The 23666-nt window shown below is 48.0% G+C and overlaps 1 protein-coding gene across 1 annotated transcript; it reads right to left on the reverse strand.

Annotated features, from left to right (window-relative positions):
• Positions 1-395: 395 nt before the first annotated feature.
• On the reverse strand, positions 396-21978 carry LOC109507839 (neurobeachin-like). Its single transcript, XM_019857537.1, has 5 exons — positions 21532-21978; positions 2162-2393; positions 1548-1648; positions 1366-1461; positions 396-529 (listed from the first exon to the last, which is right to left on the reverse strand). Exons 1-5 carry the CDS (start codon positions 21766-21768, stop codon positions 404-406), a joined length of 792 nt encoding a protein of 263 aa, XP_019713096.1. The 5' UTR covers positions 21769-21978; the 3' UTR covers positions 396-403.
• Between the last annotated feature and the right edge of the window lie 1688 nt (positions 21979-23666).

The following is a 23666-nucleotide window of genomic DNA, read 5'->3' on the forward strand; positions in this document are numbered from 1 at the left end:
CATGACCACCATCGCCATTTGAAACGCGTGTCTCTCAAATCATCTTTCCTATTGGAACCAATGGACGGCATCGATCCGTTCCCGCATTATCCCCCAAAATGTTTTTCATCTACCTTTTAGTATAACAAATATCATCTTGGATTTCATAATAGAGTGATAGGCAATGCAAGGCAGTTTTATTCATTCAGCACATTTGAGACACACACAAGCGCAACTCAATGTGCATCACATGAGACAAAGTACCGACGAGCACTTCAAAACCCAGCAGTTCGCGACATTCAGAAGCAAAGTTCCCTGAGTTCACGCTTGCGAGTCAAAGGAAAAAAAAAAAAAAAATCTTATCTCCAACAAGTTGAAGTCGGCCCACCCGTGTGCGAAGCCGCCGCTGTGCTCGTGTGTTTTCTCACCAGTAGAGATAGGGCTTGTCCTTGTCCACGTTGATGTTGTTCAAAGGATCCATCCTGAACCAGGTGTTGAACGTGAAGCCGTTCTGGTAAGGCCACTTGGCGATGGGAGGCAACGCGATGGCCTGAGGAGAGAAAAAGACAACATTACGGTGGCGCCCAGCCTAGCTCGATGGCAATGTCGTCTTCAAAAAGGACCTCCAGACACCATGAAAGGGATGTTAGATGGTTATTAGATATGGGATGAATACATGAAAGGTCTTTCTTGAAAATTGTCTGTCATAGGTTTAATAGAAACTGTCTCAAAAGCACCGGCGGTATCGGTTGCTTGGTATCTCCATCGGTGAGTGTGGTAACGAACATCCCAAATGGTGATGAGAAACAGGGAGCGTCATTTTAGCTTTCTGAAAGTAGGCAATGAAACAGGCATAATGTTTGCTTAGCTCATATAAACATTCATCTTCCGCCCCTCCGGCTCGTTTTGTGAAATAAATAACGCCTTCCTCCGTACAATAAATTTCACCTCCCTCCTGCTAAATATGTATTAAGTGTTGAGCCGTCTTGAAATAAATCTCACCCTTGCTGGCGTCATTTGTACATCTGGGTTGTATTTATTATTCATATAAGAAAGAACGTAGCGAACCGCTAAAATGATGCATAATGGATAGCTGGGATTTATTTGCTTAAAGACGGGGAAATGCCGCGTAATGTGCGTTTTGATGAGACGTTTGTTGGATGGCGTACCACGCCGAACGAGATTCTGTTTGCTGTAGGATGAACGGACTGTCATTGGGAAACGTGAATGAAATGAGGAAGACTATTTGGTGGGGTGCGTTGGGGAGATTTTGGACTTTTAATTCTATTTAAATGTTGTTCTATTTTTTTTCGTAGTTTTTTAAATATCCAACGAGATGCAAACGCAAAGTGTGGCGCGGGCTTTGAAGGGAGATCGACGACTTACAGCAGCACTGCGGCCGGGGAAGTTGAAAAAGGCGTCGGGTCCGTGTCGCCGGGGCATGTGGTTGAGCACGGCCAGCATCTTGACGGCGCGCCTGGGCTGCGTCGAAGAACGAGACGGCGGTGGATATGGCGGCGGCGGCGGCGCGCTCGCCCGCGGCGGCGGCGGCGCTCGGCGTCACTCACCCACAGGCCGCCTTCCCCCTGTAGCATGCTGAAGAGGAGCTTGACCTCCCGCACCGTGATGCTGTAGCCGGCCAGCACGCCCAGCATGTCCACCAGCAAGTCTTCAAAGGCAACAAAGCCGCGCGGTCAAATAACGCAAACGGCAAGACGGCCTTGATTTTGCTGGGGGGGGTTTGTGTGCGTGTATTTTGGACAAAATGTTTCAAAATGGATTTTCTCGTATTGGCATGGCTGTCATTTAATACGTCTGGGTCAGAAGTTAGTGAATTGTTTGCTCTTATGTTTTTATTGTCATGCAGTATTTGTGTAGTTTTTTTCTTCCCCCCCAAAAAAAAAAAATCCAATCGTTTTCTCACATTCATGAGTGCTTTTACACTCGGGAAGGATATTTGACAATGTTTCCTTCCAATACGAACAGTTTGGTAAGTCCAAATGTTTAAATTTTTTCCGACTTGAATCTAATAATTCTTCTTTTCTTCTCAGAAGGGATTTTTCCATCTGAAATCTAATGCTCTTATTTTTTATTTCATATTTGTGTGATTTGAGACTATTTTTGAGCTCATATTTTTCTGCCAAGTATTTCCAGATACGAAAGGCAAAGCGACAAGCCGCACCTGCAATCATGTCGTCCACCGAGCTGATCCGGATCAGCAGCCGCTGGATGAGGCCCACCTCGGTGCTCATCTGCAGGTTGCGCACACTCTTGCGCAGCATGGCGGTCAGCATGCTCCAGATCTCCGCCTGGCAGGCGACGTCGCAGTGCTCCAGCAGAGCCGGCAGGCAGCCGATGCCGTCCGCCTCTTGAATGACGAAGTTGGTCTCCAGATCGAACTCGCCGGCCACCAACTGCACAGCGAGACGAGCAGCGGCATTCTGGACCAACTGGAGACGCTTCATGGAGGATTGGCTGACGCCAAAGTCACGTGCATGACAGTAATCCAGCCGAGAGGCGACGAAGGCATGAATGACTCTTTCAAAGTGCTCTTGAAAAACGGAAAGGCTTTACTTTCGCCCGACGTCTAAAATGAAAGAAGCCGCATTTGACACCAGCACCGATACCTGTCGAAATGTAAGTTACACTCAGCGTTCCATCTTTCTCCCAAGCAATCTATGTCACGTAACATCTTTTTCCAAACTATGGCGGGAGAGAAGGCAAAAGCCTTCATTCAAGCCATGTACCCAACAAAACACATCAAAGTTCTCCAGCTGCCGTGTTTTGTGGTGAAGATGTCTCCAATGGTGAGAGATTTTTTTTCCCCCCCATAGCTGGGAAACACTTGTCAACTGTTTAAGGTTCGACATTGAATAACTCACATAAATTGAGGCACGCCTTTTCAGGCATATGCTATTCCATCTCCCTTAAGTGAGGCAGGTAGTCATCATTTTCCCCTCCAAAAGGTTTGATCAGAATTTAACCATCTGTGAAAATTAAATAGCCTCTTCTCGAATGAAAAGTGGCGCCGCCGCCACCCCCATTTTTACTCACAAATAAAACAACAAATCAATAACGCAGTTCATCAAGTTCAACAAGCATGAAATGAGCCCAGCCCAAGACGCACATGCTGCGTGCGCGCCCGACAGAGCGAGCTCTGACAACAATAGATGGTCGGGCATCAAAGTGTGCGGCTGGAAAATGGGCCTGAGCGCGTGACGGTGATTGACAGCTAATGGCAGAGGTGGGATGAAAAGGCATCGGCGGATGGACACGGCTTCAAGGAGACGATAAGGTGGCGGTGTTGCTATTAAAACACAGTTTCGATGAAATAGCCTGGTGAGAAAAGGCCGTGTTTGGCTACACTCTGCCCTTGTTATTTTGCCTCCCTGCGGCGCATACTTAACCCCGTTAGGGACGATTAACTCATTCCATCCCAGCCATTTTCACTGGAGCAGCCCCCTCAATCCCAGCGTTTTACTGGATTTTGACTGATCTTGCAAGGCCCACAGAATATTTGCTTCTAATGCTAGAAAACATGGAGCCTACCAAAATAAATTTGGTCTCTCTTCTTTCAGCGCAAAAAAATTGTTTCTATCTTTTTCCATTCTTCAGCAACCGGCATGACAAAATGCTAAATTTCATGAAAATGGCGACTCCTGGGCAAAAAAACGGAGAAAAAGAGCATTTTGTAAAAACATGCATTTCAATCACGTGAGGCACCACTGCCACCTACTGGTCGCTTTTTTACATGATTTACAATGCAAACGGCTTATTCTCATTCACAGATTGCATCAGACCCTCCTCCTCTCTGTGATGCAAAAAAAAAAAGACTAAGATGTACAAGTACGTCCTTGGTCAGCGCGGCCTAATTTTAAAAAGACGTACAAGTACGTCTTGTGGAATGAAAGAGTTAAAGGGACGGACGAAAACCAACTTCCGTCCTTGCTTAGTGCATCATTTTAAAAATTTTAAAAAAATAAAAAATTCTCGTCCTCCGTCCCAAAAATCGAGATCCCGTTACGTCCATCTCTGTCAATACGTTTGAATTCTAGACAGAAGAAAATTTGCCGGACCTGGAAACCGGGAAGTGCAAGCATTGCGATGACCTAAAAACGTCATCATCATCATCATCATCATCATCATCTGTTACTTTGAGAAGAAAGCTTCCGATGGCGCTTTCTTCCAAAGCTGTTTCGTATTTGCAGTGGAAAAATGAAGAAAGCGTACACGGCAAGCTAATGAGGCGGCCGTAATGTGCGCGTCTGAGCCGCATTTGAGGAAACAATGAGGGCGGACACGGCAGGGGAGCCGGAGACAAATCCATCCGCAAACAGAGTCAGCCAGTTAACCGCTGTGGGAAATAACAAGAGCGGCGCTAAGCCAGTGCTCTGCATGCAAAAAAAAAAAAAAAAGTGTCCACTTCCACCGGCGCATTCGTATGCAGACGGGCCGCCGGAATAAATTGCGGCTTGTCATCTTTTTGAGTCTCGGAAGCTACCTCATCATCTGCTGGCCCGATTCATGCGGCGAGCACTGACGCCGGCTGCCCAATCAAGTTGCAGTGAGCGCTCTTGACTTACCACTTGAATTTGTTCTGTGAGCACGCTACCTCTGGATGAAAAGTGCAAAATCTTGGAAAGATGCGCGCAGTGGACCAGCGCCATTTTCACAAATGGTGGCCATTACGGGTCCACTGAAAATCATTTCAATTATTTCATCCAAACAACCCCAAAGACGAAGGATGACACGACACTTTTCAGCCGCTGTTTCGATGGGCAGGGCCGCCTCACGGAAACAAATCACTGCTGACTTCCTCTACTTCAGGGACAACATCGAGTATGGCTTCTATTACCATGGCGACTCGGGGGGAGGGAGGGGGGGCTACTTGTTGATCAACAATGTCATCAATCCACCGGGCGTTTTGTCCTATTTTTTCCTCAAACACACGTGATGAAACATGATTTGATTCTGAAGACAAACCATCCGTTCATTATCCGAATCCCCAAGAGGGCGTGCTGCAGCCTATCCCGGCAGTCTTCAGGCAGTAGGCGGGGCACACCCTGAACGGGTTGCTAAGCTGCTCACAGGGCACACGTAGACAAACAACCATTCATGCTCACAATTGCACCTCGGGACAATTTCGAGCGTTCCATGAACCTGCCGCGCATGTTTTTGGAACGTGAGAGGAAACCGGAGTACCCGGAGAAAACCCACGCAGGCACCGAGAGAACATGCAAACAGGGAGGCCGGAGCCGGCCGGAATCGAACCCCGTACCTCTGCACCGTGAGTCCGACGTGCTAAAACAAACTAGAGGGAAAAAAATTGACATTTTGATACTGACTCATTGGTTTGCATCCAAGTCTTCAGACACGCAATCTCATCAGAATTCACAGCGCTCCATGCAGCTCTGAAATGTGTCTCATCAACATCAAAGAGGTGCAGCCGTTGCTTCCATTTTGGATAGCCGCCGCCCCCCCTGCATTTTCAGGCGCAAAGAGATGTCCAGAACGTGTTGGTGACGTGGCGACCTCACTAGCTGCGGGAATTTGCAGACGCGCGCGAGGCCAAACCGCATTTCTGCGCTCCCAGGAGAGAGGAAACTCTGTAGCTAATTTATCGGATTTCAATTTAGCAACCGTGCGCCGGATTAGGAAGGTGCTCAGAAGCTCGATGGAGCCGTGCGTATAACGATTTGATAACCATGCACAGACAGCGGGGAGGGGATTTTTCGACTGGGCAGCTGCAAACTAATGGGACTTTAATTGGGCTCTAACTGGTCTCGGTTGGGCTCACGCTGGTGCACCTGCGGGCACGCCGAAGTGACTGATGGACAGCTTCACTAGAGTCGGAATGACGGAAGACCCAGGAAGTATTTTTTGTCAGCTTTAAAAGGAGGACAAAAAAAAAGAAAGAAAACGTGGAAAAGGACAGTGTTGCAGTATTGCTTCGGTGCCATTTGGCGGCATCTTGGGGCTGCAGTGAGTTGAGGAGCTTCATTTACACAAAAGTAACGCTTTGCCACCAACTTGTGGTATCTGTGGCGATTACAGGACAGTATAAATCGTTCCTTGAGGTCTGCATTCTCACCCCTTAGGTGATACAATATCCAATTTGTCAAATTTGCTGTTGAAATGAACAACATGCCCCCGCCAACTCCGGGACTACCAAAATGAATATAATTAATCTCACTCACACATCAGGTTAAAAGAATTTTAAAAAAAAGGCTTAGATTGAGCAAGTGTCATGTCAACATTTCACAGTAGGAGTCATTTTACCGGAGTGAGCAAAACTGTTGCTAGCGCTAATGCTAGTTCAACTACGCTAAGTGGAGCCTATTAACGTGTGGGTTGGCCGTCTGTGCACGGGGCTTGTTTCGTGTGTTCCGTTAACGTTAACACAGACGTGTTGGATGTGTGTCCATGGAAATTGTCCCCCCCCCCCCCCCCCCCCATTCACACAATTGTGATTCACCGCTTGGACCTGCACTGCAAAATCCGACCTTAGAAACCAAATCCAGTCCATGTTCAAGTCCAAGCCCATTGCTACAGTCTGCTCCAAAATATTCCACAATTTCAAATTCTGCAGTTGCCTGTGTCCAGCGAGCCTTTCTTTGAAAACGACGACTCTACAACTTTGTGAGGAAGGAAAGAAGTTCCACGGGCATCCGCAAAGCTCCTTCCACTTCAAACCACTTCTGATTAAGCCGTGGCTGAAAATTACCAGTCGCCATGGTGACGGGTTGCGACGCTCGGACCGGAGATGCTTCCCAAGCGAGGCCGTGCGTCGGGGGCTGCCAAATTGGGGGAAAATCAATGGGACTGATGTCTTATTTGGCAAAACAGCAGGACAAGTTCAAGTATCACAGAAAGAAAGAGTCCACCGGGAGAGCGGCAAATGTTTCCCCGTCAAACATTTTCAATTAATAATGAGACTTGTCGCAGTTCCAAAAGGTCGCTTGAGAGAGAGAGCGAGAAAAAAAAAAAAAAAAGAAAATTCTGCATTGCTTAATGAACATTCCAAAACATGTGACATGCTGTCATATTCTTTTTCCCCATTGAAATGAACTGAATCTATTCCAGCCCCAAACTTCTTCAATGAAGAAAAAAAAGAGTGCGGTATCGAAAAGAATTGTTTTTTTTTTTTTTGTTTGTTTTTTTTTTGTTTTTATAAAGACAAAGTACTGTAGGATATTTCAGTTGATGTGTGCCTTTAAGAGGTGCAGCCTAGTGAGTGACGTCAGGAGGCGGAGTCGTGTTCCGTGAATTGTGGCTGCAGCAGCTCCTTGCGAGTGCCTTCATTTTGTATTTGACGACGCAAAGCAAAAAAGGCAAAACAACTCAGCGACCGCGCCCGAGTCGAAAAACTTGTGAGTCAGGGCACTCATAACTCAAGGCGGTGCAATAAATTGGTGCAATAATGAATGCGCTCAAACAGAAACGGACCGGCCAACAGCTTTACGCTTGCACGGGGAGTTAAAAATGGAATGCGGGATATCTCGGCCGAGCGCAACAAAGCCGAGGCAGATGAGCGCGAGCCCCCAGCAAGTCTTTATCATGCGTTCACCTTGCAGCAACTCAAGCAACACATTTGTTATGATGTCAGAGGCAAGAAGAAGAATAAAAATGCGATTAACAATGCAGAAGGGTCACCAGACTTTGCCGTCGCAAACACTGTTATTCTGCGTTCATCGTAAACCGGGTTGAGCTTTGCGGTTGAAGCCGCAGGGCCCATTTTTCCGAAAAAGTGACGTTTCCGACCGATGAGGTTCCACGATTATTTAACACCCCCCTCCCCCATTTTTGTACTCACACAGCAACGTAAGAAGACCACTGCATCAACGTAGGGGGAAATGGCATGCCTCTTATATCCTTGTTGGCAAGGCAATCCATTGGAGAGGGAATATTCCATTCCCGCTCTCCTTCCTTCTTCATAAATTTGCTCCAATCCAGACAGTCACCTTGGCAGGAGCGGCCAGGCTGCGGCACTCTTTGACGTTCAGCCTTGTTAACGCAGGCAAAGACTCGTGATCTAATCCCATAATGCTAACAACGGAAGCAAACATTCCGCTCTGCGTGAACGCGGAGGCAATAAAGCAAGGCTCTCTAATTCCCGGCTAATTAGCTACAGAAGAAAAGCCGGTGACCTTGACATCCCACTTGCATCTCAACCGCACTTCAACAGCGTCAAGACAAAAGCCGATGTCCCTTGCTTTCTTTGAATCAAGCACGTGGTGAGGGAAAAGGAATTGAAATACCCTCCAAGTATGCCTGCGTCGCTCAGAGAAAGATGGAACGGAGGTTTTTGACTTTGAGCTGGCAGGGCTGCTTTGGAGTGCCTCGTTGTTTGCCGTGAGTGCATACGTGTCATGGAGGAAAGACCAAACAAAACGACGGAACGGCCGGCATGTGTACAGGGGTTGCGCACTGGCGCGACTGCTTTAGAGCGCCTCATCGTCAGCGCCTAGGAAAGCCCCACGACGACCCGGTGGGATACAGCACAGCCAAGAGAAGCTCTAGGCGGATATATTTTCACAATACAAACTTGCAGTTCTGCGTCAGCATCAGAAAGAAGTGGACGAAGCATTCTTTTTTTTTTTTTTTTTTTTTAGATTGGAGTACTGCTATTTAATTAACAGTTGAGCAGGGTGTGATTTTAACACATTCAGAGGACACGCACGCAAGCCTTGGGGAGCGGACAGATCAAATTAATTTTTCAGAATTTTGACGTCTCATTTAATGCAGCCTACATGATTTATTATTATTATCTTTTTTTTTTTTTAAATCCTTAAATCTTGCCAGGGTTGTGAACACTCTTCTGTGTGATGTGACAGATTTAAAAGACATTTTCACTTTTCAGGGGGCTTTCATTTTTTGAGCAGATGGGTGACAATAAAAAAAAACACAAAATGAATACTTCTGATCCATGCAGATTGAATTTGAATTGCCATTAAACGACACTCATTTAAGAGTCAAGTATCAACGTCACACTTTGCTGACATCATGAGCAGGAAGATTAGCCTTGCTAACAGTTGTTCCGATCTGATGTTTGGGCTGAGGGGATGTTAGCATTTTGCCTCCATGAGTGAAAATACTAGCCGTACCCAAAGCAGAGTTTTCCTCACTCTTATGTTCATGTCCTGAGTGGATTTGAGTTTTTGGATCAAGACGCATAAGCTCCAAAGAAGCGAAGGCAACTCCAAATTCAACTGGAGTCCGGGATAGCTCGCGAAAATGACCGAGTCCACCGTTCCCCGCGCATCATGACCTGTCACACTCAATGCGCTGCTGTTAGCGTAGCGCACGCTCGAATTAGCAGCGGATGAGCGCCATTAATCCACTGCTTAAACGATGGCCTCCGTCGGAGAGGCGTGGTGGCGCTAATGTACCCGACGTCCATCATCGGAGGCTAAAAGAAATCTTTTGTCTGTTTCTGAAAAGTCCTTCCGCAGAAACACCGACAAATAACTACCGTTGGGCCGAAGCCTCCCAAGTCACACTTCGGATTTTCTTTCACTGATCTATACTGGTACGATTTGATGAAGAAACGTTGTCGCGTCAAATCAGACTGCGCTGCAAAATAACCAAACAATTGCGGCATTCAGCGATCGACGTCGCGACCAAATTGCTTCAAAAGAACAGAGGCGCTTGTGAATCTTCTGTCTGTTCGCCGGCGCCTCATCCTCTCTCTCAGACTTCACTCTGATGTTTGTGCTGTGAAGACGGCAAAAAGAAAATGATGGATTCAAACGCCGCCAGCCTGCCGAAGGTTTGGGATACACACTCAGCAGAAAGGAAAAAAAAATATATGATGTGCTCCACAGAAGCAGATATTACGTCTTCAAGGCAGCTATAACAAACCAAAAAAAGTGATTAAATTCATCAGTCACAATCAATTCAGACCCAACGAGCTTAAATATTGCAATGGTCGATTGTTCCGATTAAGAAAGAGATGCCCAGTTTCTCTCTGGGAGTCATCAGGATGGACAGTCTCAGGAATGAGCTCATCAGAGAGACAGCACGGACGGGAAGCATAGGCGACGAAGCTCGACAGGCCAGATGAGCTCGTTGGACGTGCAGAGGAGGCAGAGAGGATATATCGGGCGAAATGGAGCCACCAGGTAGGAAGACCAGCGAAGAGATTTATGGATGTGGTGAGGCGAGATTTGCAGAAGATTCAGCGGACAGGATAGACGAAACGGGATCGGTTGCTCACAAGCCGAGCCAGAAAGATGTCTATCGTCACGGAGCCCCATTTAAAAGTCTCTCGGAGCCACACGCGAGACTCAACAGGAAATCAATCATTTCCGATTGAAGCAGAAGATTGATTCCAGGCCTCGCAGGCTGAAAAACTCTGACTAAATGAGTCCTAATCACAGGCAGGTACATACGTATCCGAAGCAGCGAAGCGACTCTGGCATCGCTGACCGGCATCCCGAAATCTATCAAGAAGAGCGACAGGTTCACACGATTCAAACGAGCGTGAATTGTTTTTGGGGGGGAAGCAATCTTGTTCCCGTCTGGACCGCAATTCAGGAGGTAATTAATAAATCATGTTCGTAGCGCAGGTGAGACGTGCCCCTCAGCTACACGCCTGCAACGAGTCATTAGCAAGTAGGCTAAATGAAGACGTTAGCTTGAACATAATGGCATATGTGTAATGTTCAAAGAAAAGGCAGCCAAATGCAAGAATGCCGGCCGCTGTGTAAACGTTCACATGAGTACGTCACATATATTCACATATAAATATGTAGCAGTGCTTCTCAGATATTTTCTGTTACTTCCCCCCAGAGAGAAGAAAACTTTTCTCGCCCCATCCGACTCTCCGCCGCGACTCTCTATTGTATCGTTTGTCTGTAAAACTGTTTTTAGTACACCTCTGCGTAACATTGTTAACATTAAAGAAAACAAACGAGAAAAAAAGAACTATGTTTCAGTTCACAAAAAGGATAACTTTGTCATGTCCTTGTTTATGATGATACTAATGCAGCGTGTTGTACCGGAGACAAATTCCTTGTGCGTTCTACATACTTGGCCAATAAAGATGATTCTGATTCTGATTCTGAACATATTTCTTAGCCTGTCGCGGAAAAGATTTGAAGCGCATCAATTTGCCTGAACTTAAAAATGAATACATAAAGAGGAGCACCACTGCCACCTACTGAAGTGGATGTGCAATTACACTTTATTCTCATCAGTCCCCTCGCACCAAAAAAATAAAAATAAAAAAGAAAACTTGTTCGCCAGTTCACACGGGGGTTTCCTAAAATACAACTCAGCATCAGAAGAATACTATCAAACGCAGCCATTCCTGCTTCTCTGGCCACCAAACGGGATGAGGAAAAAAAAACAACAACGGCACCAACAGCAAAAACAACAAAACAACAAAGGAATCGTCTGAAAAATCAATGCGAAACCTCAGTTCCATCGGGACTGGACGCCCGCATGACAAACAGACAGCTGCGGCACACCAGCCGACGTATCGGAGGCACCGAGTGGACCCGAGTCGTTTCATCAAACTGCCACCCGCCGTGTGTGTGTGTGTGTGTGTGTGTGTGTGTGTGTGTGTGTGTGTGTGTGTGTGCGCGCGCGAGGCTGCGCTCCGGTGACCGATGGCTCTCTTATGCTCTTATTTGGTCTACTGTGTAATTACTTGCATCAACACAACCTGTCAGCCTCAATCTGCCGAGCGTCACAAGCGTAATGCGGCTCGCGCCGAGCGGCTCAAACGTCAACAAAGCAATCGCTGGCGTTCACACATGGACGCCAAACGGTGTTGCAATGCGGGCTGCTACACCGGCACTGCGGGGCACAAGCACACTGAGCTAGCTTAACGGGTCGACAGATTTCTTCCATGCTCGCGGTGAAAGTGTCCTGATAGCAAAAAGAAAAACCGGCGATGTTGCCCAAAGACAATGAAGTCGATAAAAGCTGTTTGAAAGCTTATAATGCTAATTTCCGTTAGCCCACCCAAGGGTGTTTTGCATTACGTTCGTATTCAGCTAGCAGACTTGAAACATTTCGATCATCAAATATACAATGTTTAATTTTCTCTTGTTTTTCGCACCTCCAGTGGGAGGGCCAAAGAAAATCAAAATCTTTACCCAAATACTTGAATTTGATTTGGTCAAAATGTTTGGTCAATTTCCAAACTGTAGCCACATTTTTTGACATTGCACTCTTTTTGATGAGCCATTTCATACCGCCGTTAAGATTTGGGAGTATGAAGGCTTGGAAATGTTTTCAAAAGACGACATTTTTGCCGATGCTTTCATGTTGAGCTCATGTGTAATTTGTGCATTTGCTTTCTGGTGTGAAAGCAAGTCAAACGACGGTTTCCTTGGAAACAATGAGCCCGTGGTCGAACCTTGTGCTTTTGCGGGTACTTTCTGGCGCAGCCTACGAACCGGGCCATGTTTGCATTGGCCAATGAGTGTGTGAAGCAAGCTTTGCTTGGCTGACGTGAGCTGCAATCGGCCCCGGCTTCGCGTGCAGGATAAACAGTAGATAATAAACGGATGGACGGGGCCCAACGATAGCCAAGCGCATATTATGTTGAGTGAACATTCGCGCAACTGGAGCGTGATCGGAATACCAGCCGGCCTCTTAACAGGCACAAGGAAGCGGGTGCGCCCTCCCACAGCGAAGAACCACATGTGCCACAGATACTAATCCGTCACACCCGGAGTGAGACTTGGCTCGTGTTTCCAGACACATGGCAATCATTCGGCTGGGTGCAGGAACACGAGCATGCCGGAGTGGTCCGCTACGCCGCTAAACGGCACCGACAAGAGTCGTTCTGTCGATCCTGAAGAGATGCTTAGCGACAGGCTACGCTGTGTCAAGAGCTGCTTTTTAGGCGGGGTGACCATGACGATCGCAGATGTCGAGGAACGACTCCCTGGACACGCGAAGGTTTTGAGCGGTGAACTCCGGCACCATTGCGTGCCACCAGAAGAGCGATGACGGATGTGCCCAGCTCGCGTGCCATGTCCGACTGTCGGGCGTTTGCTGATTGCATGTCCCTCCCTGACTGTTACAAGGGTAATCGATGCTATGCTAAGTTGCCTAGCAAATGCTAACAGCGCAATATCAATATTATTCATAGCGCAGGCGCTCCTGGGGAAACGTAGACGTAAGCTGTGACGTTTGGACACTTTACGACGACGTCATGACGTCGCCGGTCGCTCCTATTTGGCTCTTTGGAAAAGCAAAGAAGTTTTTCAGCAGGACTTGTTAAGCACCAACTAAGCACAGCGATGTCGCCTAACGAGCACCAAGTTTTATTTTTGGGTGGAAAAGGGGTAAAGGAAGCACATTGAAGTGATGCATGTCGAATGAGCCACGATCTTTGGATGTCGGGGGAGGAGCCTGGGCTCTTCGTCTAATTTATTTGTCCGACGCTTAATCACAAAAGAGTCTCAGAGCGCTTCAAAAGCCCACAAGAGATGAAGATTAGCGACAACCCCCGATTTAAAAACCCGACTGGGCAAGGAAAAACTAAAAGAATACTCTACTTGGGGAGGGGGAACAAGAAGAACCCTTGAGAAGGGCCCACAGATGGACGGACGCCACTTCCGAGGTGAACAACCTGCAAGGAAGGCCGAGCGGACGCCCTCTGACACATCAAATGGTGCGAAAACAGCAAGAGAGTGCATTTCATGAGAGACTCCTTAGAAGTGGTTGTTCTTCAGGACCCGGGGCCCCGTCCGTCGACGCCGAATCCTCCGCGGCGACGCCTCGGCCCGTCCGTGGACGTTACACAAGAGTGCAGGTGCGCTTTTATACATCACACCACAAGTGAAGGCACCGCTGCATTCATTTTGATCCGCGAGTACCAAGAAATTGAGACGAAGGGCTCCGACCACGGTCCACCGTGGTGCAAAACCGAATCTAACCTCGTCTGTGCTCCTCAGTTAGCTGCAACGCGGCATAAAAGGGAGCAACTAAATACCGCGTCTGCATCGGAGATTTCCCGAAGCACGGGAGGCAAGACGCCCGATTGTAACAATCAGCGCGGCTTTTCATCTGGGCTAACGCGGCGCATTTTTATGGCGGGGGACACTTCCGCACTGTCCCCAGCCAGTGTTCCGCCTCGGCCAACTAATTCCATGCTGAATCATCTTCAGAGGAACGGCGCGGCCCTAATCTTCCTCTGCCGGCGAGTCGGGAGCGGCGGCGAGGCTCTCCAGCCAGATGTTCCTTTCAGAGCAGTGCGACTAATAGCATTAGCCCGCGACGCAGATTTAGCATCCGGCCGTTGCTTGAAAATCGGGCCTCCGTATGCCAACATAAAGCCGCGGGACGCGTTCCCGGAGCTAAATAGCAATTTGACAACACGGCGAAGAGCAGCTATCAAGCGAGCTGCGCAGCATGCGGCGGGGATGAAATTTTTACAAACATTTCAGAAGATTATCATGACCAAAATGATTCGGATTATCGGAAGTAACTCCATAGTATAAAAAGTAATGGAAAAAAAAAACCCACTGATGTTTATTTTGAATCTAAAAAACATATTGAGTCACCCCAATGTCCGCCCGATGTCATTTTGGGCATGAGAAATTGTAAACGGCAAGAGCCAAAGGGAGTCTCCATCCATGTAAGACTCAGCAAAAGGAATCCAACAAATAGCGGTGAGACTCCCTTCAAAGATGAAAGTAACTTTTGAAATTTGAACGGATTTTCATGGCTGAATAGACACGGAACCATATTCGGGAAAATGCTTTTGCGAGAGATGAGCGCCACGTTGGCCATGTCTGATCTTCAGCTGAATTTGGGGCCGATCACATCCACGGGGGCTTTCACTCTTCCATTCCAGGCGACCATATTTAAGCTTGACTTTTTGCTCAACTCCAAGAGACGTTTTGTCAAATGTTGGCGCGGGCTGGGGCTGCTTCGCAAAACAAAAAAAAGGGGTTGGAGTGCGGCCCACCTGCTCATCCCCCCGTTTGGAAAGAGGCTGCGCCACACCGCGTGCTACGTCCCGAGTTGAGAAGCCGCCACAATCAAATTTGCGCTCCGCCTGATGAGAAGCGGGACGGTCGGGGGTTGCAACGCTCCCCCTTTTGCTCCCACCAACAACCATCACATTTTTTTCATCTTGACGTCGGAATCGGAACATTGAACACACCCTCCGAGTTAAGCACGTCTGCCCAAATGGCTGATTCTTAAGCGAAGGAGTTAAAAACGTAGATGGGAGGGTAATGAGCCATTAAAAAAAAAAAAAGTAATTGATTTATTCGTCAAGCCGATCCCTCGGTATTAATCAGCACGTCATCTGGCTCTCGCCGAGTCCTTCAAGCCTCACTACTGGCGGGATACGGAGACAGAATATGGAAATCCGACTTGGCATTAAAAAGCCTTTGAGAGAAGAGGGTGTCGGCTTGAGCTGACCTCTTAAAAGGAAATGACTTGGGAATTAAAACGAAGCAGAGCGACGCGGTGTCCGCCGTAATCCGCAAACCCGCATTCGCAGCACACGTCATTCATCGGCCAGTGAGGAACACGCGGCCGGCTCCAAGACACAGCTCGCGTGGACGGTGCCGCTCCGGCGACGCGAGCGCCTCTCCTCCTGATGGGTAAGAGGTGTCCCTTTTTCAAGCTAGACCGTTTGGGTTACAACCTCTCTCACTTCGATGATCCATCCATCCATCAAAGCCAATTTTTGAATCCACTTTGCCTCACGAAGGTCGCGGGGGTGCCTGAGCCTGCGCCAGCGCTCTGAAGCGGTTGCCAGCCGCTCGCAGGTCACACGTCGACAAACAAGCTTTCACAATCACAATCGCACCTTTTCGAGTGTTTCATGAACCCGCCAGGCGTGTTTTGGGAATGTGCCGGGAAAGCAGAGTACCCGGAGAAAACCCACGTGGGTACGGGGAGAGCATGCAAACTCCGCACAGGAAAGCCGGAGCCCCGAATCGAACCTCCGGACCTCTGCACTGCGAGGCGTTTGTGCTAACCAATCGCCCGCCGTGCCGCCTGACGTGAGGCGACCTCCAGATGATATTTAAAAGCTTTACAATGACGAAAGTTCCCAAATAATTACATTTCCAATCATAAATTCATTTCAGGAGTAGAACTGATTCATCGGGTAAACGAATGACGTTGCCGATTTTAGCAGAGGCGGACAACACCGCAAGGAGATGTTTAGGACGAAAGAAATACGGCATTATTTTAAGAGATGACGATCAGGACAATGAACAGGTCGTCTAAACGATCTCAAGGTCAAACGCTCTCCTGCAACGGACTGCGGTCAAGTTTCAAGGGCCCGTCCAAAGAGATCCTGTAAAGGCCTGAGCCGGTTTGGACGGAGACTTTTATTCCAGACGGCTTGATTATGTTGTGCCCTGAATAGTGAGAGAGTGACGACGGATTGCCTTGCTCAAGGGCAATGAAGGGCAAGTGAACAAATTGCCACCGATTGGAGGCACCGCAAAACTCTTGAACCCCACGCGTGAAATCCGACATGTTGCCTTCTAGCGAATGGTACCGAAGACCGGGCGACGAGTGCGTTGACCGATGGCGCGCAAGTTTTTTGGGGAACAAGCGTGGGCTTACGTCTATTTCTGCTCCGGCATTCCGCATTTGCCGCAATCGGCGGCGCCGTTTTCGCCCCGCCGCTCCGAGCAAGACCACTTGGCTTGATCGCAGATGCGGCTCATCTCCATACAAATGAGCACGCGCGGGCGGGCTGGGCTTTTCCCTTTTTGCCGTGGTGCAGCGTTAGTGTGAGCGGCCTCGCTCGCAGCGCCATCTCTGACGGGAGGATGCCGCGCTGATCTAAAACCCCGACACTGTCACATGTTGAGCGATGTCGAGCCGACCCGGGAAGAAATGGCCAAACGTTGTCCGGACCGGGAAGAAATATTATTGCAACAACCCCACAGACGAGCGCTAATTAGAGCGCAAATAGCGGCGCCAGATAAATTGCCTTCGCGCGGGTCATCGATCAAGAAGCCCTCCCGAGTCAACGGCGGAGCTCCAGCGCAGACACAATTTTACTTACAATTTTCTCCAAGGGGAAGGGCTCCATTAGACTTTGCTGACCTCTCTTTCTTTCGGTCAACATCCCAACGCTGATCGTTTTCAAGAACTCCCACAAAAACGCAGTCGGAAAACTCGGCTGCACCTCAAGATGGAACTTTCTTTCCGCCACGACAATGAAGGAAAACAACGGCCGCCATTCTCACAATTGTGCGAATGAAACGTGCCGGGGATTGACGCAAATGGAAACGTGAGCGACTTTTGCACCATCCAAAAGCGATGAAATAAGAAAAGGACAAAGACGAGCAACCAAATGCACAAAGACTTGAAAATATACTTTTTTTTTTAACTGAAAAAAACAAAAAAAAACATTGAACAGAGATGGCACAAATATGAGAGAAAGAGGAAGAAAATGTTTGTCGAAACATGACAAAAATATTGGAGAAAAAAAAAAGAATATTCAGACCAATGCGGAAAAAACTGAAAAAAAAAATATTTGGGAAAAATAGAAAAGCCTTGGGAAAATTCCATAAAAAATATAGATCCACATTTTAAACGATATACTGTAAATATAAAAATGAGAATGTAACAACAAATTCTAGACAAAATGGAAAACGTGTGAAAATGTAATCCTACTGATTGAATGATGGGAAGCATCTGGCTCGGGTAAGGGTAGGAGGGGGATGGGGGGGGGGGGCATTGAGGGTTGTTATCTGTGTGCACTCTTGAGTTTTACTCGGCGGCATTTCCATTCCGCTGACGATTTGGAGGAAAACGACCATTTGGAGAGTCAAGATGAAGAAGAGCCTCAAAGTGTCACGTTTGGTTTTTGAAAAGCCTCGTGTTCACGTCCAAAAAAGAGAAAAAAAAGTGTGGCGGCAAAAATAGGATGTGTACAGATTTGTTCCATGAGCGCCCACGTTAACTCAAAACACTTTGTGTCATCTTTCCCCCACTGACGTATTTGAAAACAAGGAGAGCCACGACAAAGCGAGCCAGACAAAGTAACAACGCTCACAGGCTTTGGTTAAACTCTGCGGAAGACAACTCCCGTATTTTGCAGACTACATGGAGTGCTTAAAATCCGTTAATTTCTCCAAAATGGACGGCGCGACTTTTAATCAAGCGCGCCTTATGTACGGATGTCGGCTTTTCAATTCCTTCCGATTTACGCTCACCTTATGCTCTGAAAAATACGCTCTACGAATGAGTACACGTTCGCAAAAATGCACTCTTGAAGACGAGAATCAAAGTCAAATCAACTTTAACTTATTTGCTTCCGTTTCCCTTAACGAACAGTCACGCGCCTCATAAGCCGTCACACTCTAAATATGGACATTTCCCCCCAAAATAGACTGCACACATCGTATTTTTTTTTTCTCAATGTGCAGCATAGCTGGCTCGCTATTTTGATAAGCACGACAATCTTGGTCATTCCGACGGTGCTGTGAAACGTTCCGACTGTCGGGAGCATGATCCAAACCGACGCGTCGGGTTGCGGCAGACGGGGAGAGCTGACAGATTGCCAAAGGTGAGCGTGTTCCTGGTGATCGCCGGGAAGAAATGAGCTTTCATGTCAACAAAGACACCGTCGAAGCATTGGACGCCGTCGTTTGCGAGAAGCAATAACAAGCATACGTCAAGGGCAAAACATCTCCCAAGCATACTGTCGACATTCGCCCGAGGCGGGTGGCCTGAATGGAGCTGAAAATTTGCGCGGGATGCGCCAGGCGTGACGGGAATGCGGTTCTGCAAACCCGTCTTATAAAATGGCGATTCATTTAAAAAAAAACACAAAAAAACCCGGCAACTGCCGTTGGGTCAAATGACACGAAGCGCCCCGGGTACGCATCCGCAGAAAGATGACCCAGCTAAATGGGAGCCGTTCTGAAAGGTCAATTTGACCGCTCTGAATTGTAAACAGTGAGGCCGTTTGACGCGAGCGGTCATTACGCCGCGTAATCAATCATCACTTCTGTTATGATTGTGACTCATTAATTTTCCTGGAATGGATTTGGACAAATGGCCAATTAGTCAGCGCTCGTAACACGGCGACGCCGTCCGATCTATTAAATCCGCCGACCTATTATCACTGGATAGCAGATTAAGCCATAAATCTACTCCCTTCTGCGTATGCAAAAGAGGTTTTACGTCAACGTTTGGCTCAGGCGACGGGCAGAACCCTTGACGAATCGCATCGCTTTGAATTCGATCAATCGTGGGGAGTGGATCGTTCATCGTCTTCATGAATTCATCGTGTTTGGAAGCCAGCGAGGCAAAACGGAGCGCGCGACTTGATGCTAGCCGGGACGAGGCACGGGTGGCAAACACAGTCGAAAAAAAAAACTTTTCCCGAAATGAGTTTGAGAAGGCAAACGTGCAAAGGAAAGAAGAGAGGCTGACACAACGTCGGCGTAACGCACTCAGTTGAGCGAAGCAAGCGCGAGGAGAGCCTCGCGGATAAATTCGCCATCTCTCATCTTGACAAATAATGGCCAGAAACAGAATGCGGAGTTGCGGCTTGCCGATGCGCCACACACCAAACACGGCATGGATGCCACTCGCCGAAGGTTGGAAAACTAAATCCAACGTTAACTTTGGAAAATCAGACCACAGCGTTTGATCACGCGATGAGGTGATTCATTGATAACGAATCGATTATCAAATGTATCGATGAATTTTCATACCGCATGAATCGCTTCGCATTTTTCAATTGAAAACTGTCAAAACGCTCGGAGTTCTCAGCTTCTCGACGCGAGCAATTGAGGACAACCGGCTGACACAAGGCAATCGGCGTCATCGGGAGGAGAAATGACTCAACTGCGAGTGCACCCTTCAGATTTTTCCCAAATGTTTTCTTTCATCGGGCCGGCGTGAGCAAATGACACTTTTCAACCGCGTCAAGTGGTCAGAGTGCAGCTTGTATCACACAATAAATGGACTCGCCCCTGAAAAGTCCAAATCGCTGGCAACAAAACTGAAAGTGGGGCCCGATGAGCCATTTTCCCATCCCAGGAATGTCATGTGACCGGGATGTGTCATTGGAAATCCCCTGACTGGCCACCGCGAGCTCGACGTGGCACCTGCCGGCCAAAAAAGCCTCATGTTGATGCCCGCGTTTCGGGCAGGGGTCATTGCAGCAATGATCAAGAAAGCAGTCGGCCCCGCTGCTCGGATTTGCATTCGGAGCTCCCGGGTGAGCGAAACTGACTGGTCGCGTGGTGGGCAAGTGTTTGAAATGCGCCTCAGCGACACACAAGAACAGAGGCGACAAACAAGACTCGGTCGCCGGTGCCGCTGCAGTTTTGGACGAATTAAAAATGGTTTCATCGGTCAATTGGAGTTCAGCCAGCGCCTTCCTTTGCGTGAAATTAGGTCAGAGCAGTCTTTGTTTATTTGTGGCGAATGCTGCTGCGCTTATTAACTTATGACGAGATTTATTCTCCGGCGATGAGATGGCGAGCCCGCTCCGCCGCGGAAGACGTCTCATTCGTGCTCATTTTGGGTTTCCAAATTCAGTGTGTTTTTTTTTTTTTTTTTTTTGTCAAACAATCACGCTCTTGGGATGATGTCACCACATCATCACACTTACGAATCACAAATATTCATCATGTTAGAGGAAACAATTGTATTTTTACCGGACTACTTTTTGAACAAACAAAATGTAAACCGTTTTCAGTGGAAAACTGAACTTTCCGGCTTTTCTGTACAGCAGTAAAAGGTGTTCTTCGCAGAGGAAGACAAATATTTGCTAGTGAGTTTTGTTTGACTATAGTCTGTCTACATGTGTTGCTCCACCGTGTGTGTTCATACATCCAGTGCTTGACTGCCACATAGATGCTAATTGTGAGCCCTTGTGCAAACAGAGTTTCTTGTATGTTAGCATTGAGGTAGCGGAATCTAGGTGGTTGTATTAAATAAACAACGTATAAATGTCTTTGTTTGATGTTTACTTTGAGAGTAACTGTCAGCTGAGCGTGGCAATATACAACTTGAAACCTCTTTTTGGAAAAACATTGACTAATGACATTGATATGCCAAACTGCTGCTAGGTGTTAAGTGATTTGAGTCACCTGGTGCCATACGGTGCTCCTATCTCAGTTTTCATGACTTGCAAGCCAAAGGTTGCAAAAAAAAGCTCTAAAACTCCTACGTAAAGCCATTCGTATCTCAAGGCATCACAACAGAAAAGGTGTCTCGGCGAAAAATAAAGGATAGAAATCACTGCGGTCAATTTTACACACACGCACACGCGCGCGCACAAACACACGCACACACACACACACGCACTAACTCATTTCAAGGGCAGGTGGTTTGGATCGTGTTCCATTTGTCATTTATCGACTTCTTTAGCCAGCAAACAAAAAGTTGTGTTCAAGTTGGAAAGTACCCCGCTCCATCACTCAACTCAGCTGTGCAAGTGGAGTCGCTATTCACGACTCAATATTTACTCTCCGTCTCTTGGCACATTCCACATAACCTACTAAGATGCCGGTGAGTGTGTTTTTTTTCTCCCGATTAGTCAACAGAAGATGGACATTTACAGAGGGTGAAAAGAAGTTTACTCACCAAATTGAGCACCGTTTCCACGATATCCCGGTTGCTAACCTCCCCAGCTTGAATGAGTCCGCTGAGAACGGCAAATTTGGTTTGTATATCTCGGATAGGAACCGATGGGTCGATGATGCCCGCCTGCTGCAGCACCGAACCCGCGCCGGACATCGCCGCCTTCTCGACGGCGGCCGGGCGAAGCCCGCTGTCACCTGGCGCAGGTGGTCGCTCCGTGATGGGCATGGAGCCTGGCATGGTCCCCGCCGAATTTCTGCTACTGCTGCTGCTGCTGCTGCTGGCGGCGGCGTGCGCCCCGAGCGCCGAGTGTCCGACGCTGGTTTGGAGACAACCTTCTGCTGTCGCCGAGCTCAGGAGAGAACCACCGGGGAGAAAGCGCGCAGAAACCCGGGGCACAACCCGGCTCGCTCGGTCGGTCGCGTGGCAGCTGGGCAGCTGGCCGTTAACTAACCCACGCCGTGTCCCTGTCTGCTCAGCTGTGCGCGCGCACGTACATTCCGCTCAGCCGTCCGTGTGCTTGGCGTGCGCGTCTTCCCCTCATCTCGGATGTCACCGTTGGAGTCTGAGGCGCTTTCAGCGCCACCCGCTGGCGACTCCCTCGAAGTGTCCCAATCACTCAACTGCGGGTCGATTTGAGGCAAAGCGCGTGCGGGTTAAGGGCTACTAAAGAGCGTGAATGGTCTAATTGAAAACGTGTGAAAGTCGGAAATGGAACAACAACCGCGCGGTGGAGAAAAAAAAAAGCTGTCGACAACTGCAGCACCGCGGCTGCAAGACAGAAAGGCGGCCATGTTTGGCTGCCAAATGAACTTGGCCACCTGAAACCGAAACCGACGCCGACAAGTGACCGCGCGCTCAAACTTTTGGAAACGGGGTTCTGTTTGAGGTTGCCGTCGTCTTTGACCGCCCCCCTTCGTGATAAATTATGCTAGGTTAGCTGATAATGCTTAAGACAACTTCACGTCAGCTAGTACATGTGTGCTAGGTTAGCTGTTAACGCTTCAGACAACTTCACGTCAGCTAGCAAATGTACGTGTTGCAGCTCCGAAGCAAACAGAGCTGTCGTGGTGGTTTTCAGAACATTCACTTTATTAATTCGTTTCACACTGAAGCGAATACAGGCACGTCGATGTCGGACTACGTGCCTTCTCAACTGCCGTTCTACTCGAGAGGCGTTCAGGGCCGCCTCTGAAAAAACGTAAATTAATGATCACTTGACTAACGCCCAGAAAAGTGAAAACAATGCAAAAAAATAGAAAATACATTGAGTAACATATACAGTCTCCTACATACGTCTGAGTTCATTGTGAACCCTGGAATGTGTGAATGTGAGTATGTAACAACACAAGTCCCTCCCCTCCCAGAAAGACCAACGTCACTAAAAAGAACTGGAAGAAAGGAACAATACGGTATGAACATTTTGTCAATATGTTAAGAACAAGGGATGTTATGGTATTTTAAAAGCTTCATCAAACTTTCTCCATTGTCATATTTGAATGGCAAGCAAGCGCTGCATTTTGAGTCCAGATAAGCATCGAGTGACATGGTCCGAACACAGACCAGATGGATCGCGGATCCCAAAAACGCAGACCCAGATAAATGGTGATACAAAAATATTTATTTAAATATATATTTATTTATGGAGCTTGCGCTTTCAAACAGCATGCGAGTCCACATAACGAGATGACGCATCGCCGGGAGTCACCTTCGGGGAGGCGGGAGGTGGTTCTTCCTCGGATCTTGTCGCGGTCGGTCGAAACAGGGTCCTTACTGCAACAGCCTCACTTCGATCATCGCCACCTGCTCCCCGCTTGAGCAGGAGAAGAAGGGGGAGGAGAGAGGACGGACACGGGGGAGGAGCAGCAGTCAAACAGGCCAAAATCCCCATGTCAGGATATACGGACAGCGGGGAAAGAGGCAAATTGGAGTCAATCAACTGAAGTCAATCAACTTTTTTCATGTTTTTTTTTTTAGGAGTAGTGTGACATTATCATGTCATTTCTATTCCTTTTAGTTAAGAGGCGGCTCCTGCCTGCAACAATCATGACACGTTAGTGTTGCTTCCAAAATCACCAGTAGAGGTCGCTCTCTACTTCATCAGACAAATGACTGGACTCGGATTTCAACTCCGGTCA

Source organism: Hippocampus comes, unplaced genomic scaffold (genome assembly GCF_001891065.2).
Source record: "Hippocampus comes isolate QL1 unplaced genomic scaffold, H_comes_QL1_v1.1 scaffold590, whole genome shotgun sequence".
In the NCBI taxonomy this organism is placed as follows: domain Eukaryota; kingdom Metazoa; phylum Chordata; class Actinopteri; order Syngnathiformes; family Syngnathidae; genus Hippocampus; species Hippocampus comes.